The sequence below is a fragment of the Trachypithecus francoisi genome, unplaced genomic scaffold (genome assembly GCF_009764315.1).
Source record: "Trachypithecus francoisi isolate TF-2019V2 unplaced genomic scaffold, Tfra_2.0 Contig01579, whole genome shotgun sequence".
In the NCBI taxonomy this organism is placed as follows: Eukaryota; Metazoa; Chordata; class Mammalia; order Primates; family Cercopithecidae; genus Trachypithecus; species Trachypithecus francoisi.
The window spans coordinates 5457208-5474610 of NW_022681442.1; the positions used below are offsets into that span (position 1 = coordinate 5457208).

Consider the following 17403-nt stretch of genomic DNA (forward strand, 5'->3'; position numbering starts at 1 on the left):
CTTTATTTCTCAGACCAGCCAACACTTAGGGAAAATAGAAAAGCACCTATGTTGAAATATTGGGGGCTGATTCCCCCAACAGGGTGGATGTGCAGGGTTGTTACATAGGTAAACATGTACCATGGTGGTTTGCTGCACAGATCATCTCATCACCTAGATATTAAGTTGGGCATCCATTAGCTATTCTTTCTGATGTACTTCTCCTCCCGCTACCTGATTGTGTCCATGTGTTCTCATCATTTAGCTCCCACTTATAAGTGAGAACATGGGGTTTTTGGTTTTCTGTTCCTGCGTTAGTTTGATGAGGATAATGGCCTCCAGCTCCATCCATGTCCCTGCAAAGGACATGATCCCATTCCTTTTTATGGCTGCATAGTATTCCATGGTGTATATGTACCACATTTTCTTACCCAGTGTATCATTGATGGGCATTTAGGTTGATTCCATGTCTTTGCTATTGTGAATAGTGCTGCAATGAACATATGCATGCATGTATAATAGAATGATTGCTATTCCTTTGGGTATATACCCAATAATGGGATTCCTGGGTCAAATGGTATCTCTGCTGCTAGGTCTTTGAGGAGTCTTACACTGTCTTCCACAGTGGTTGAACTAATTTACACTCCCACCAACAGTGTAAAAGCATTCCTTTTGCTCTGCAACCTTACCAGCATCTTTCTGACTGGCATGAGATGGTAGGTCATTGTGGTTTTGATTTGCATTTCTCTAATCAGTGATGTTGAGCTTTTTTTCATGTGTGTTGGCTCTGTGAATGTCTTCTTTTGAGAAGTGTCTGTTCATGTCTTTTGCCCACTTTTTACTGGGCTTGTTTTCTTGTAAATTTAAGTTCCTTATGGATGTTAGTTATTAGACTTTTGTCAGATGGATTGAAAAATTTTCTCCCATTCTGTAGGTTGTTCATTCTGATGTTTCTTTTGCTGTGCAGACGCTCTTTAATTAGATCCCATTTGTCAATTTTTGCTCTTGATGTCATCATGAAATCTTTTTGCATGCCTATGTCCTGAATGGTATTGCCTGGATTTTCTCCTGGGGTTTTTATAGTTTTGGGTTTTATATGTAAGTCTTTAATCAATCTTGATTTTTGTATATGGTGTAAGGAAGGGGTCCAGCTTCAATTTTCTGCATATCGCTAGCCAGTTCTTCCAGCACTATTTATTAAATAGGGAATCCTTTCCCCATTGCTTTTTGTCAGGTTTGTTGGAGATCAGATGGTTGTAGGTGTGCAGTCTTATTTCTGGGTTCTCTACTTTGTTCCACTGGTCTATGTGTCTGTATCAGTACCATGCCATTTTGGTTACCATAGCTTTGTAGTATAGTTTGAAGTCAGGTAGCATGATGCCTCCAGCTTTGTTTTTTTGCTTAGGATTGTCTTGGCTATTTGGGCTCTTTTGGGATTCCATATGAATTTTTAGTTTTTTCTAATTTGGTGAAGAATGTCAGTAGTGGTTTGATGGGAATAGCATTGAATCTATTTGGGCAGTATGGCCATTTTCATATTGCTTCTTTCTATTCATAAGCATGGAATGTTTTTCCATTTGTTTATGTCCTCTGATTTCTTTGAGCAGTGGTGTAGTTCTCCTTGAAGAGGTCCTCCACTTCCCTTGTTAGCTGCATTCCTAGGTATTTTACTATTTTTGTGGCAATTCTGAATGGGAGTTCATTCATGATTTGACTGTTGGTTTGCCTGTTGGTGTATAGGAATGCTAGCAACTTTTGCACATTGATTTTATATACTGAGACTTTGCTGAAGTTGCTTAAGAAGCTTTTGGGCTGAGACAATGGGGTTTTCAAGATATAGGATCATGTCATCTGCAAACAAAGATCGTTTGACTTCCTCTCTTCCTATTTGAATATGCCTTCTCTTGCCAGATTGCCTATCCCAGAACTTCCAATACTATGTTGGCTAGGAGTGGTGAGAGAGGGCATCTTGTCTTATGCCAGTTTTCAAGGGGGAAAGCTTCCAGTTTTTACTCATTCAGTGTGATATTGGCGTGGGTTTGTCATAGATGGCTTTTATTATTTTGAGGTGTGTTCCTTCAATAACTAGTTTATTGGGAGTTTTTTTTTTTTTTTTACATTATGGGGTGAATTTTATTGAAGGCCTTTTCTACATCTATTGAGATAATCATATGGCTTTTGTCTCTAGTTCTGTTTATGTGATGAATCACATTTATTGATTTGCATATACTGAACCAACCTTGTATCCCAGGATGAAGCCTACTTGATTGTGGTGGATAGGCTTTTGGATGTGCTGCCGGATTGTTTGCCAGTATTTTGTTAAGGATTTTTGCATCAATGTTCATCAAGGATATTGGCCTGAGGTTTTCTTTTGTTGTATCTCTGCCAGATGTTGGTATCAGGATGCTGCTGGCCTCATAGAATTAGAGAGTAGTCCCTTCTTTCCAATTTTTTTGGAATAGTTTCAGCAGAAATGGTACCAGCTCTATTCTTTATATCTTGTAGAGTTCAGCTGTAAATCTGTCTGGTCCTGGGTTTTGTTTGGTTGGTAGGCTATTTATTACAGCCTCAATTTCAGAACTCATTGTTGGCTATTCGGGGATTTGGTTTCTTCCTGGTTCTGTTTCAGAGGGTGTATTTGCTCTAGATTTTCTAGTTTATGTGCATAGAGGTGTTTATAGTATTATCTGATAGTTGTATTTCTGTGGGATCGATGGTAATATCCCCCTTAACATTTCTGATTGTGTCTATTTGATTATTAGTCTAGCTGATGGTCTATTTTAGTAATTTTTTTTCAAAACACTAGTTCCTAGAGTCATTGATTTCTAGAAGGGTTTTTCATGTCTCTCTCTCCTTCAGTTCCACTCTGATCTTGGTTATTTCTTGTCTTCTGCTAGCTTTGGGGTTTGTTTGCTCTTGTTTCCCTAGTTCTTTGATTATGATGTTAGGTTGTTAACTTGATCTTTCTACATTTTTGATGTGGTCATTTAGGGCTCTAGCTTTCCCTCTTAACACTGCTTTAGCTGCATCCCAGAGATTCTGGTATGTAGTCTCTTTGTTCTCATTAGTTTCAAAGAACTTTTTGATTTCTGCCTTAATTTCATTATTTACCCAAGAGTCATTCAGGAGCAGGTTGTTCAGGTTCCATGGAGTTGTGTGGTTTTAGTAGATTTCTTAATCTTAAGCTCTAATTTGACTACTCTAATTTGACTACACTGTTTGACAGTTATTTCAGTTTTTTTGCATTAGCTGAGGAGTGTTTTACTTCTGATTATGTGATCAGTTTTAGAGTAAGTGCTGTGTAGTAATGAGAAGAATGTAGATTGTTGGTTTTGGGTGGACAGTTCTATAGACGTGTAACAGATCCACTTGCTCCAGAGCTGAGTTCAAGTCCTGAATGTCTTTGTCAATTTGTTGTCTAATATTGTCAGGGGGGTGTTAAAGTCTCTTACTATTATTGTGTGAGAGTCTAAGTCTCTTTGCAGGTCTCTAAGAATTTGCTCTATGAATCTGGGTGGTATTAGATACACATATATTTAGGATGGTTAGCTCTTCCTATTGAACTCTTTACCATTATGCAATGCTTTTTTTTTTTTTTTTTTTTTGATCTTTGTTAGTTTCTGACAAAACAGACTTCTTTAAACCAAGATTGCAACCCCTGCTTTTTTGTTTGCCATTTGCCTGGTAAATTTTCCTCCATCCCTTTATTTTGATCCTATGTGTATCTTGGCACATGAGATGGGTTTCTTGAAGACAGCACACCAATGGGTCTTTCTTCTTTATCCAGATGATATTGGGCCAGATATGAAATTCCAGGTTGGAAAATCTTGAAGAATGTTGAATATTGGTCCCCAATCTCTTCTAGTTTGTAGGGTTTCCACTGGGAGGTCTGATAGGCTTTCCTTTGTAGGAGACCTGATTTTTTTCTCTGGCTGCCCTTAACATTTTTTCTTTCATTTTGACCTTGGAAAATCTGATTATGTGTCCTGGGGTTGGTCTTCTCATGGAGTATCTTATCAGGGTTCTCTGGATTTCCTGAATTTGAATGTTAGCCTGTCTTGCCAGGTAGGGGAAGTTCTCCTGGATTATATCCTGAAGTATGTTTTCCATCTTTGTGGGCTTATCTACCTTTGATCTTGGAGGTTGCTGACCTTTGGATTTTTGTGGGTTGTTTTCTGTTTAACAATCTGGCCACTCTTCCGTAAGGCTGCTGCAATTTGCTGGGGGGGTCTCTGTTCTGCCTGTCTCTTCGCGTACTCCAATCACTTGTAGATTTGGTCTCTTTACATAATACCATATTTCTCAGACCTTCTGTTCATTCCTTTTCATTCTTTTTTCTCTTTTGTCTGCCCATCTTATTTCAGAAGGAGAGTCTTCAAGCTCTAGGATTCTTTCCTCTGCTTCGTCTGTTTTGCTGTTAATACTTGTGATTGTGAAGTTCGTGTAGTGTTTTTTAGCTTTAACAGGCCAGTTATGTTCCTCTCTAAACTGGCTATTTTGGCTGTCAGCTCCTGTATTATCATGATTCCTAGCTTCTTTGAATTGGGTTACCACATGCTCCTTCAGCTCAGCAAAGTTCTTTATTACCCACCTTCTCAAGCCTACTCTGTCATTTCAGCCATCTCAGCCCCAGCCTAGTTCTGAGCACTTGCTGGAGAGGTTGTTGCCATGATTTGGAGAAAAAGTGGCACTCTGGCTTTTTGAGTTTTTTGTGTTGATTCTTTCTCATCTTTGTGGGCTTAGCTACCTTTGATCTTTGATGCTGCTGACCTTTGGATGAGGTAGTTGTTTTCTGTTTAACAGTTTGGCCACTCTTCTGTAAGGCTACTGCAGTTTGCTGGGGGTCTGCTCCAGAGCCCAGTAGCCTCAGTTTTTCTTGTACCACTTCCCATGATGGGGGTTCCCTTGGCTGCGTGTCACTCCCAGGTAGGCCATCGCCTCACCCTGGTTTTTTGTTTGTTGTTGTTCTCCGTGTGTCTATTTGTTTCACTAATCAATCCCACTTAGTGTATAATTTTTTTCTAGATGACTACCTAGTAATCCTTAATACCATTTATTTTGTCCTTGATTGATTGGCATTGGCCTATGTTTTATTAGATTTGTCTGGTTTCTTGTTCTCCTCTACCTTCAACCAGCTCAAGGTCTTATATGATCTTCCTCTTGCTACTATTAGATCTTGGAAACATGACTTTAATCTCCCCTCTACAAATGTGAAATAATAGTACTTGCCTTTTGGAACCTTGTGATAGTTACCTGAAAGTATTAGGAACTTTCCTTTAAACATTGCTTTACCTTGCTCACTGTCCAAGTTGTAGCGTATTTTGTATTTTTTAAATAGTCTACATGTTCTCTTCTGTTTTCCTCTTTGGCCCAAAGATTGAACTTGTTTTTAAAATATTTAAAATATAGAAAAGTAAAAACAAAAATTTACTCACATTTATTCTACATAGAAATAACCATTGTTTCACATCTTTCTAGATGTATATGCCTAAATTTCAGAAAAAAGTAAACCATTAAAGTCACTACATTAGCCTTCCTCCAGATACAATCACTGTTGTAAGTTTGATTTAATAGAATATTTTGAATATTTTTGTATAAATATGTATCCATGAATATAGTTTTGTTTTAAACTTTACATAATGGTATCAAACTGTACTTCATGCAATTTGCACTCATCTATGTTGTACTTTTTTTGCTTCTAGAAGTTCTCTTTGGTTCTAATTCAACTGTGCTAGCTTGTCTTGCACTTCTTTAAACATAGTAAGAAAACTTTTTCCAATAATCCCAAAATCTGAAGTCTTTGGATATGTTACTGCTGAAGTTTCTATCACTTCTCACTCCTGGTGTCTTGTTTCCTTGTATGCCTTTTTTCCCATGAGTTCATTTTTTTAAAGTATAGTTCTTCGAGGCCTAGGATGCAGGTGTAGTCTTCCATAAAGGGTTATTTTGCCTCTGCCAGATGCCTGGGGGCAGTACCAGTTTGAGACCACTTCAAATGGCTTGGAGTTTACTGAACTACTCAGGTGATGTGAGTCCTCAAGGAAAATTTGTGGGACACGTTTATTTTTCTCCCTTGGTCTATCAAGTACCAGAAGAATGCTCCTTATAGTAACCTGGGGATAGATTATAGTATGCATTTACTTCTAGAAGATTCTTAACCTGAGGTCTCGTCTGTAGAGCCCAACTTGAATGGAGAGGAGTTGGGAAGAGAATTATCTCATTAAACTTGGACATTTGGTTTCTGCCCACGTGTCTTGACCTCGGTTGTATTCCTCACTGTGAAAGAGTATCAAAACCCACATTTAGGTTTCCCTAACTTGCCAGATGCCTCCATCTTGTTACTATTCCCTCTCCACGCTGCTTTTACTTAGATTTAAACATTTACTGCCTTGTAACTCTTGGTGGTTATCAGAGAAGGGGTACAGCACAACAACAGAGCCTGCCATGTTGCTGGAAATGGAAGGCCCGCCTATCAACTCTGACAAGTTCCATGATACCTACATTAGGGTTTGCAACATTTATATTCTGATCTATAGCCATAATTCCCAGGGGTAGACCGAATTTGTACAGTGAAACATGTTGATGCTGCCCCAGCCCTGCATGAGCTCGCCAGGGATCTCTGGGGCATCTCTGGCATTTTCCTGGGATGAATTCCAGTCTTCCTGCAGAGATTTCTCTGGATAAGCAGGGCATGTTTACTCTCGTTTACCATGTGAAGTTGATAACAGCTGAGACTTCATGATGCTGGTCAAGGCAAAGTGGTTATATTTGGATTTAAAATTGTTTTGAAACCTCTAAAAAATTTGAAATATGTGGCTATTACCAGAACATGAGCAGAAAATAGAAGAATGGAACAGCCCTATTTAATAGCATACCTGGATTTTTCTTCAATATCTGGAAGAAGTTAAGAGGGCATAAGAATGAGGTTTGAATTCATTTGTTTAAAATGAAAATAGATTTAAAGAAATGTTTATCATGTGTGAGCGATCTGCCTAGAGTCATTTCTCAGCTCCCTTCAGATGATGCTTGGTGATCACACTGAACTTCTCTGCGACAGGTTCAGGTTTAGGTTTTGCAAGGGCAGAATGAAAAGCAACACCTAAAAGAGAGCATGGCAATGTCGTCCCTTCCTCCAAGGTCAAAATGTGCAGCTGGTGCTTCTTGCGTCATAGGTTCCACACCTCCATGCCTAAGACATGAAGGCACATCTTCTTGGACTAACCCCAGTGTTTCATGGCCATTCTGTCCCAGTTAAGCCCTGGCAGGAAGCCAGCATCTTACCTAGGCAACATCTTTGCTTGCAACCTGTCTCGTGCTTCCATCCAAACCATGTCCTGGCCATGGCTAGAGGAAGCGGATGGTGCCTGCACTGATCCCCAGGTTGGAGGACAGACCCTTCAATCAGCATCTCAGCCATTTGGGTTTTCTTCACTATGGTGACCATATAATTTATCTTCTAACGTAGGAGACGTGCCTGAGAGTGATTAATAATTAAACAGGACGATAAATTGCGAATGTCCCAGGCAAACTAGAATGAATGGCTCACCTAATTATCTCCTATGTTTCCATGATCAATTCAAATATATTGTGATAGATACCTTTTTCCTCCAGCATTGCAATAAAAACCTGACGTTATCTTTATTGTCAAGACAGCTTAGTCATACTTAGCAAAACTAGTATTGCTTAATTATTTCAATTTGATGAGTGCATACATCCATTTTTACATGACACACTAATGTCTTGCTCATGGTTTTCTGTTAGCTATAGGAAAGGGAGCTTGATTTGTTATCTTAATTATCCAAAGTTTGTTAGTAGGGTTACAGTGCTTTTTGGTGGTAAATTCACTCCATTAATAACTAATCCAGCAGTAGCTAACACTCATGGGTTAGTGCATGCCAGGCCCTGTGCTAGGAGCCGCAATATCTCATTTAACCTTCACATCCACCCGGGAGGAAGGGACTATGACCATCCCCTCTCTACCAGTGAGGACAGTGTGTGTGTATGTGGAGCTGGTTGAATATATAAACAAACCATGCTCTTGGGCACATTATACGGCCTTTATTCCTAGCTAGGGGATTTTTTCTAGTTGATATTTCCTTTAATGAAAACTAATGTAGAAATGTCACTTCTAAGTCTGTCCCTTGTTCTGGGACTTTTTCCTAGCCCAATGTGTCCATTGTTCCAACTCAGCTTATCTTCCACACACCTGTGGTTTACAGACTTCTGTGGTAGCTTCCTTTGCTTTACAAAGATATGTTAAATGGTGATTATATTGTTGCATTCTTTCAGCTGAGCCCCAACTGCTGAATGTCATTTCATGTGATTGGCACTGTGAGAGAAATTCAAGTGTTTGAAATCATTGTTGAGTGTTGCTAGATATAAGGAATACTGGGTCCTATGATGGTGGATTGGAGCATTTGATTATTAGGGGTGTTCTGTCTCCTTGGAGGTTCTAGCACCATTTCTGACAGACGTTCTACGCATTCATGAAGATGAATTTCCAGGCTTCAAGGACAAGACATGGCACCCACATTCACCTGGGGCCAAGAGCAGAGATGTGTCCAACACTGACTTCTACACACAGCTCCAATGAACCCCTCTCTCATGTGTATCCACAGGAGGGGCCCCATGAAAAAAAGCGGCATGTGTTCTTACACTTTTTTTTTTTTTTTGAGACAAAGTCTTGCTCTATCACCCAGGCTGGAGTGCAGTGGCTCAATCTCAGCTTACTGCAACCTCTGCCTCCCGGGTTCAAGTGATTCTCCTGCCTCAGCCTCCCGAATAGCTGGGATTACAGGCACATGCCAGGCTAATTTTTTGGTATTTTTAGAGGAGACGGGGTTTCACCATGTTGGCCAGCCTGGTCTCAAACTCCTGACCTCAGGTGATCCGCCCGCCTCGGCCTCCCAAAGTGCTGGAATTACAGGCATGAGCCACCACGCCCTGCCGTTTTTCTATTTCTATTAAACATTTTTAAATTGTGGCATGAAGGAATGCTGATGTTAATAACTATTAAGTGTGTGCTGGGAACTTTCTATGCATTATTTTCTTTAATCCTCATAACAATGCTGAGATAGGTCTTTTCCCCACATTTTCCAGAGAAAGAGGTCAAGTGACTTGCACAAGTCCCAAAGCATCATTTTTAGCTAAAACCCAGTGTGGAATAACCCCACCTTCCCTGGCCAACTCCCTCACTGGCTTCTGGTCAACACAGCCCTGCCCCTTAGTGTGTTTACAAAACTTGACTTGCCCCTCAGACCACTGCATCAATTCTTTGAGCTTATGAGAAAGTATTTAGTGGAGGAACTTCGGTGTATTTCACGGAGCCATCTGGAGCAACATGTGGAATAGTGCCTGCACGTGGCCGACTGAGCACGACCATCCTCACCATCTAATCCACCCACAGATGAACGAGTCCTGCTATGTGATATTGACAAAACTGAATGTGATGTTGAAAAGATTTTCACCAACTTCTCATTTTAGGGTGATTAGAAAGCACAGGAAAGTGTGTGTTCTCAGGGTGACACTGGCAGAGAAACCCCAACATCAACTCTACCCCAGGGACAGCCCAGAAGCCCCACAGTCGAGTGTTTATAACTGTGATCCATGGATAAGTCTTAAATGTTAGAGAAAATTTTGACAAGAAGGTTAACAGAGCTCAGCCTCCACCCACCTTGTATGGTGAGAGGATGATATTCAGGAATCAGGGCCTGTGCCAAGTGGCAGGCCCTGCTTCTCAGGGGCTTCTGCTGGCTCCTGGAAAGTGACTCTGCCTAACGCTATGTTTGTTGCAGGGGACCTGTAAGCCAAACCCCCCTCAGAAGCCTCTGCCTGCAGATCCTCTGGCTAGAACAACTCGGCTCACCCATGCCTTGGCCAGGACCCCAGGACAGCGGGAGACCGAGCTCCGCCTGGCACCCCTCAGGTTTGTGTGACACGCCATGTCTCTCTCTCTCAAACTCTTGTAGGACCAACCACGGCTAATCCAAGCCAGGACAGGGGTGCAGTTGTCTAGGCCATGCTTCCTGCGCTCCCTACATCTGGGAATACCATAAAATAGACATGACAATTACCGGGAAGGAAGCAGCCCACAGGCTTATAATCACAGGCATCACCACACAGTGCCTATCAACAGCCACAGTGGACCTAAGAGGGCAAATCAAGATGCCATAAAACTACAGTACCTGAGAAAGCCAAGCCTGTAAGACACAAAGAAAAAGAAGAGCTACCAAGTAGCACGACAGTATGAAGACTGGACACCTGTGTGTGTCTCACATTGCTATAAAGAAATACCTAAGACTGGGTAATTCATAGAAGAGTTTCCATTGGCTCACAGTTCCATAGGTTGTACAGGAAGCATAGCAGCATATGCTTCTGGGGAGGCCTCAGGAAACTTACAATCATGGCAGAAGTGGAAGCAAGCACTTCACGTGGCTGGAGCAGGAGAAAGAGAAAAGGGGGAGGTGCTAAACCATTCAGGAAGGATCTGCCTCCATGATCTAGTCACCTCCCACCATGCCCCACCTTCAACTTTGGGGATTACAATTTGACATGAGACTGGGGCAGGAACACAGATTCAAACCATCTCAACGCCCACCTCCACAACTCTCAGCAAATTCTGCCCAGTCCCTGAGGCCCTGAGACATTAGATGGGTTGGAGGCACACAGCTGGAGCAAGGGACATATGGGGAGTAAGGCAAAGCAGCTGCCCAGCAGCAGGACGCTGCGAAAACAGGGACAATGGGCAAAAGGAATCACCTTTTACAACTTCTCCTGCTTGGTCCACTAGAAAGGCAGAGACCTTGGCCGGGCGCGGTGGCTCAAGCCTGTAATCCCAGCACTTTGGGAGGCCGAGACGGGCGGATCACGAGGTCAGGAGATCAAGACCATCCTGGCTAACATGGTGAAACCCCGTCTCTACTAAAAAATACAAAAAACTAGCCGGGCGAGGTGGCGGGCGCCTGTAGTCCCAGCTACTCGGGAGGCTGAGACAGGAGAATGGCGTAAACCCAGGAGGTGGAGCTTGCAGTGAGCTGAGATCCGGCCACTGCACTCCAGCCTGGGCAACAGAGCAAGACTCCGTCTCAAAAAAAAAAAAAAAAAAAGGCAGAGACCTCAATCCCAACCTCTGCTGGGAAGCTAACCCCATGGTGTGGGGGAGCCAGCTTACCCTGGTTGGTGAGCGCTAACAAATTTCCAGGAATTTAAACCTAGCCAATAGTAAGGATTCAGTTATACAAATTTATAAGTTATATTAGAAACAAAGGTAATAAGTGCTCAAAACTCACTTCATGTTTTAATCTCCATTTTGCTGTAATTATCTGTGCTCTTGAGATTGCACTTGACCATTATTTCTGTATGGCAGAAAACCTAGGTCATGGTAGCTGCCTGCATCTCTTCCATGTTTAGTGACATCAGGTGGTAGCTTGAAATCAGCCACAGGGGGAGTATTTACACCATAGAAATCGGCAAACACTGCAAATCAGGCTTTCCTGCCCCCAACCCCATGGACTGTTAAACATTTACCAACACACAGCTGAGTTAAACCCAAGCCAAAGTACTCTTCTGACACACATGCCCTCTTGGCAGGAAGCCTGCTTTATGAGCTCAAAAGAACCAAAGGTACTGTGTTGGCCAGGCTCTGGGTTCAGGATCTCTGAAGGAGAAGACACACTGGAGTGATTTCATTACAGCTCTTGGGAAGAATGTTTGGCCTGTGAAAGAAAGAGCTGCCTAATAAATCTCAGAGATAAAGGCGGTCAAAGGGTCAGGACAATTGCTTAATTCCCGACTGCATAAATAGAGAAAAATTGCGTAGCATCCTAATTATTTCATTGTGGTTTGCATGTTGATCTTGAAGTGATTGTTCTTGTTCTATTTGAGGAAGAAACACTCCATGAACACAATGAGGGGAAGCCCTTTTTCGGAAATGTCCTCAAGCCGTGGCTGATCTTACCTCTGTCAGTTGCTGATTTTGGTCCTGTCCTGCACATTTCATTTTTGAGGGATACTGGGTGCCCACCTTTGCTCCCTGTTCTCTGGAGCTGTGCTGCGGGATACAGGGACTGCTAGGCATGTTGTGCCTGGTAAAAGTCTTACTGTATTTTGAAGACTTAGTACCCTAAAATGTCAACTATCATTTTTTTCCTATTGATGACCTGTTGAAATAATCCTCTAGGTGTACTGAGTTAAATGTATTACTACAGTTAATTTCACCTCTCTTTACTTTTTTCATGTAGCTACTAGAAAAATTTCTTGTGTAGCTCACGTTTTTTCTGTGGGGCAGTGCTGTTCTAGAGCCGACTTGTGGGTGGGAAGTGCAGCTTTGGAGAGGTCTCCCACCGCCGTTATGAGGGGCAGTGCTATCTGACACAGAAAACCCTTCAGCCTGTCAGAATACATCTCCAGCCCCAGACCTCTCTATCCTCACAATCACTTTCTTTTCCTCTTTTCATTCAGACTTGCTCCACAATATCCACACCAAGTGCCCAGATCCACCCACACTGCCTATGTTAAGTGAGAAGCCGACACCTTTTTTCAACAGTGAAGACAGAAGTTTGCACTATCTTTCAGCTCCAGTTGGAGTTTTTTTGTACCAACTTTTAGGATTTTTTTAATGTTTAAAACATCATTACTATAAGAACTTTGAGCTACTGCCGTCAGTGCTGTGCTGTGCTATGGTGCTCTGTCTACTTGCTCAGGTACTTGTAAATTATTAATTTATGCAGAATGTTGATTACAGTGCAGTGCGCTGTGGTAGGCATTTTACCATCACTGAGTTTTCCATGGCGGAAGGCTTGTTGTGCTTTTAGTATTTTAGTGAACTTGAAATATCCTGCTTGATGGGATTCTGGACAGGATGTGTTTGCTTTCTGATCAAGGCCTTATTGGAAAGCAGTCCCCCACCTACCCCCAGCTGTGCTTATGGTACCAGATGCAGCTCAAGAGACCCCAAGTGGAACCTCAGTTGATTTTCTAGATTCCCTATCTCAGGCCAGAGCCAAAGGGCTTCAGGTCCAGGCTGTGTTTGGCTTTCAGGGAGGCCCTATGCCCCTTGACAACTGGCAGGCAAGCTCCCAGGGACAGCAGGTAGAAATCTGGCTTCTGGCCAGGAAGTTTTGGCGAGAACCTGGGTTGCAGACAGGAATTTTAACGTGTAGCCACACAAGGATAGAGACTGGAACACTAGACAGGCTGGAACTTGACCCTGAGTTGACCAGCCATGAGCATGTTTGGCTCAAGGCTGTGCTTGATAGAAATGCCAAGCACTTCCTTTTCTGGCTGTCCTTACAAGAAACCTACTGCCCAGGCACTGCAAACCACCACCTCCCTGTACTGCTTGGAGCCAAGCAAATCACCACAAACTGTAACACAACGATCATATATTCAGACAGATGAGGCTTTCCATGGGACCACAACTATTTTCAGATGTGAACCATTAACCAGATCTAGTCAATCAAGTCTGTCAATAAAAAAATCTCCTTTTACTGCAAAGTTCAACTTATTGAAAATTAGGCAGACTCTTTCTTTATGCTTGCAAAAACTGCAACCAAATGGAATGTGATATTCATGGGTATAGCTCACGTCTGCTATCATTATTCATAGATATTGGACAAAGAGCTTTCTCTATGGGGCATCCTCTTCTTCCAACTTGGCTGCAGGAATCTTTAAAAGATGCTTTTAACAGAGTCTGAACCTATTTCTTAAACACTTGTAACCTACCTGTTGAGCATCACAGAACGCGATAAAGAAATCAACCTGCCTATCAACTTCCTAAATATGTGTGAGATGCTGGCTTGGGCAGCATCCCCTTGAACTTTTCACTCTTCAAATGCCTGACTAGGGAGCCATGTTTCACAAGGTCTTTAAGATGACTAATGGCATGAGAAATACAAAAATACTCAGATAAAGTAAAATGTCATGATGCCTCTCACTTCTGGAGGGGTCATGTATGACTGGTTTTCACATTAGAAGACAATTGACAACAGTTACATAATTCACTCTGAGTGTATTATGAGAAGGGCTTCTTTTGGGGGTCAACAGTTTTCCTATGCCTTGAAACAGAAAGAAAAATATGTACCAAGAATCTTGGTTTGCCTTCCAGAAAACAAAACTGCATCTCACTTTCCCGGTGTTCCCCACTGTATCTAGGCAACATAGTATTCATGACTATGGATAAACTAAACATGTGACACACACACACACACACACACAAAAGGGAACCCAGCTCTAATACATTCCAACTCTTATAGCATGCATCTGTTTATTCTATAGTTAAGTTCTTAAAAATGTAAAGCCATGCTGGAAAATAATACTGCTGAGATACATACAGAATTACTGTAACTGATACTACACTTGGTAATTGTACTAAGGCCAAACATATATATATATATATATATATGTACTATGAAAAAGGTTTACAGAATTTTATGGTGCATTATGGGGGCATTGTCTTTTTAGATGCCCAAATCCTTAGATCTGGCATGTTAGCCCTTCCTCCTATTATAAGAGGATATGAATTGAGTTTTTCTTTTGTTTTTTGTTCTTAGCTGTAATTCCTGTGCTTCTATTTCAGAGAGCCAGGAAGAGTTTGATATTAAAGGAGGTTAAAACTGTGATCTTATGCCATGTCATCAATGGCCACTTAGGGGCCGTGGCTGATGACACATTCTTATCTCTACAGTACTAATTTGTTTTTATAGAGCCATGCATTTTATTTCTGAATAAGAACATATTTAAACTAATATTCCCTTACAATACAGACAGTATTAATCCTTCCAAGATGCAATATTTATCAAGTGAAGCATATTTAACAGCAAATTCCATTATAACGTAACTTAGGAAACGAACCAATAACCAGGGTGTTTTTGTGGTGGGGGGAGGCAGGGGGTGGAGTACTCTTTTTTATATCCTCAAAACAACAACAAAAAAATTAATACTTATATATTTCAATGGCAATCTAGTGTTTTTTTAAAGATTGTATAGGCATGAATAATAGAGGTGGTTTGAGTTTTATAAGGCCATCACCTGGAAAGTCAATGCGACTAGACACAAAGTAGCCCAGAGGCCACTTTTCTTCCTACAGTTTCTTATACTTGTAGGTTCTATGACCTCACTTCATAGGTTCCAGGCAATTCCACTGAAAGGTTTGTCTCCTGAAATTTTTTAAGTTTGTTTTCCTGACACATGTAATCAGATGTGTAGCAACCGGGGGAAACGAAGCCTAGCATTCTCCATTGTGGAAATACACACAGGAGGTTACACTTCCCAGGGTGGATTTTTCCAGCTTACACATGTGGGATGACATCACAGAAACCACAAAAGCAGCAAATTAAACTGTAGGAGAGTAAATACTCCTGACGAGTCTCGGGGGGGACATTTTTATGCCTTCTTAACTTTACGAGAATTCTCAGGCTGAACTATAGGCCATTGTTCCCTGGCAAATCAATACATCAATGCATCCTCAAAAAAAAAAAAAAAAAAAAACCCTGCTAACACTGTGTCAGAATGTTCTTAGGAGCCTATGGTCTCCACGGTGCTAAAAAGAGCCTGGTGCTGGGCCGACTGGCAGGGCTGAGCGTCCTCCTGCCCCTTTGCCACTGATGTTTACTAAGCACTCTGAGCCAATGAGACCCCCAGCAGCAGAAAGGGTACAAGGCAGTGACAGGGCAGCAGGGCCAGATCTTTCTCATGCACCCTGTCCTCTTGCAGACTTTCCCCGTGAGGTGTACTCATTTCAAAACTGCTATATGCAGGGCTCCCATACGTTATCACTCAGGCTGAGAGATCCTTCCTCACTGCCGACAGCACACTCAGGCTGGAGATCCTTCCTCACTGCGCTCAAGATGGCCCCAGCCAGACACCAGTTACCCAGCTGAAAGTCACAAACCCTCCCAGAAGTCTCCCAACACTAGTGCTGACCAGAGGTGGGGCTCTGAGGCTAGGAGTTTCACACACTATGACAGGCTTCTGGGGGACACTGCAGGACCCCTTTTCTCCTCCTCTCCCATGCTAGAAGCCAGCCCTAGGCAGTTGCAGTTACTCCCTGTGACTCAGCAGCAGGCTGATTCAACACAGCTGCCCACAGGAAGCCAGTGGCCAATACATCTGTTTACCTTTCCCTATCACCCAGACACAAACCCCTTTCCCAGGTCAAACCCCAGGCCAATGCATCTCCAGTTTCTGACAGTCAAATTGCTATTTCCGTTGCTACTTTAGATCAGCCAAAGTGGTGACTGCTGCAGTGTGTGGCTGTCCCTGCAAGGCCCACCCAAGGGATGCCCAAAGCCCAACCTTCTCCAGGACCACAGCCCAGAGCAACCCCACCAGCCTGAGTCCAGCAGAGGACCTCCCACCCACTGTCTTGTTCTAATTAGAAGGGGAAGTTAGCCATAGAAAATCAACTTATAATGACAAAATTCTCTTAACTCATCTTAAAGTTCCTATTGACATCTATTGCTTTTAAACCTATTTGAAAACTCTGATACTAAAACAAATGGCACTCTAAGAAAGTTTGAGAGCCCCATGCTGAGAACCATTTCTGTGCAGTGAAGATGTTTCCAGAAGCTACTTACCTACATGTGAATGTGCCATTTTCTTTCCTTTTGTAGAGAAAATCCCCTTCACTTTTTGGAACAGTAATGACAGCTTCTAGTACAGCCATTTACAGTTTCATATGAGAAAAATTAAGAATAACTATAAAATTGTTAATGATGGCCAGAAGATTTAACACATAAGTAATTCTCAGTGTAAAGCTATTCAGCCCTTCCAGGTTGAATGCCTTGGAACCCATCCTGACCTTCCACATCGTCTTCAAAAAGCAGTTTCCCTGTTCCCCATGATTCTCCTATAAGGTAACTCTCTAGTCCTCCATTTAGCACATATTAAATCCTCCAAAGAATAAGTATCATGTGATTATTTTAGTTTTACAAAAAAAGGTGAATGGCATTTTATTTTCATGGCCTATAAGCAGGTACATTAGTAGGGCAGTGATAGGAAAAACAAATTAGACCAAAAAAAAAAAAAATCCTCTACAAATCCAAGGCAGGAAAAGTGGTGGCAGAGTGACTCATTCTCCTGTCCCTCCCATCAAGTCAAATCGGGAGGCTGTAGTGAATGCTTGTTCTTTGAATGTGTGGCAGTTGTTCCTGTAACTCTTTAAAACGTGGCTATAGGCTATTTAGCACAGTATACATTAAAGATACAGTTATGTAAACCAGCACAGTAATTTTATAGTGCTTTGTCCATTTATCATGCTTTGGTTTGCTAATTTTTTCACGTACCTTTTTATATCAGTCTGTTGCTTTTGTACACATCTCTCATATTGGGGTTTGACAGGTAAACACAACCTGCTATTTCAGTAGAAAAAATGATTGTTACAAATATTAAACCCAATAAATAGTATAAAGGTAAATATCAACATGT

The 17403-nt window shown here is 41.8% G+C and overlaps 1 protein-coding gene across 2 annotated transcripts in view; it reads left to right on the top strand.

The window, feature by feature from the left end:
* Positions 1 to 17392, top strand: part of ADAM12 (ADAM metallopeptidase domain 12) — a 380840-nt gene extending 363448 nt beyond the window's left edge. The window contains exons 22-23 of one of the 2 annotated variants that reach the window (XM_033179262.1): positions 9774 to 9904; positions 12439 to 17392. In XM_033179262.1, coding sequence (XP_033035153.1) covers positions 9774 to 9904; positions 12439 to 12499 — 192 coding nt within the window. In that variant the 3' untranslated portion in view covers positions 12500 to 17392. The remainder of the gene's footprint in view (positions 1 to 9773; positions 9905 to 12438) is intronic. The other variant, XM_033179270.1, reaches the window with a different exon arrangement.
* The last annotated feature ends 11 nt before the right edge of the window (positions 17393 to 17403 follow it).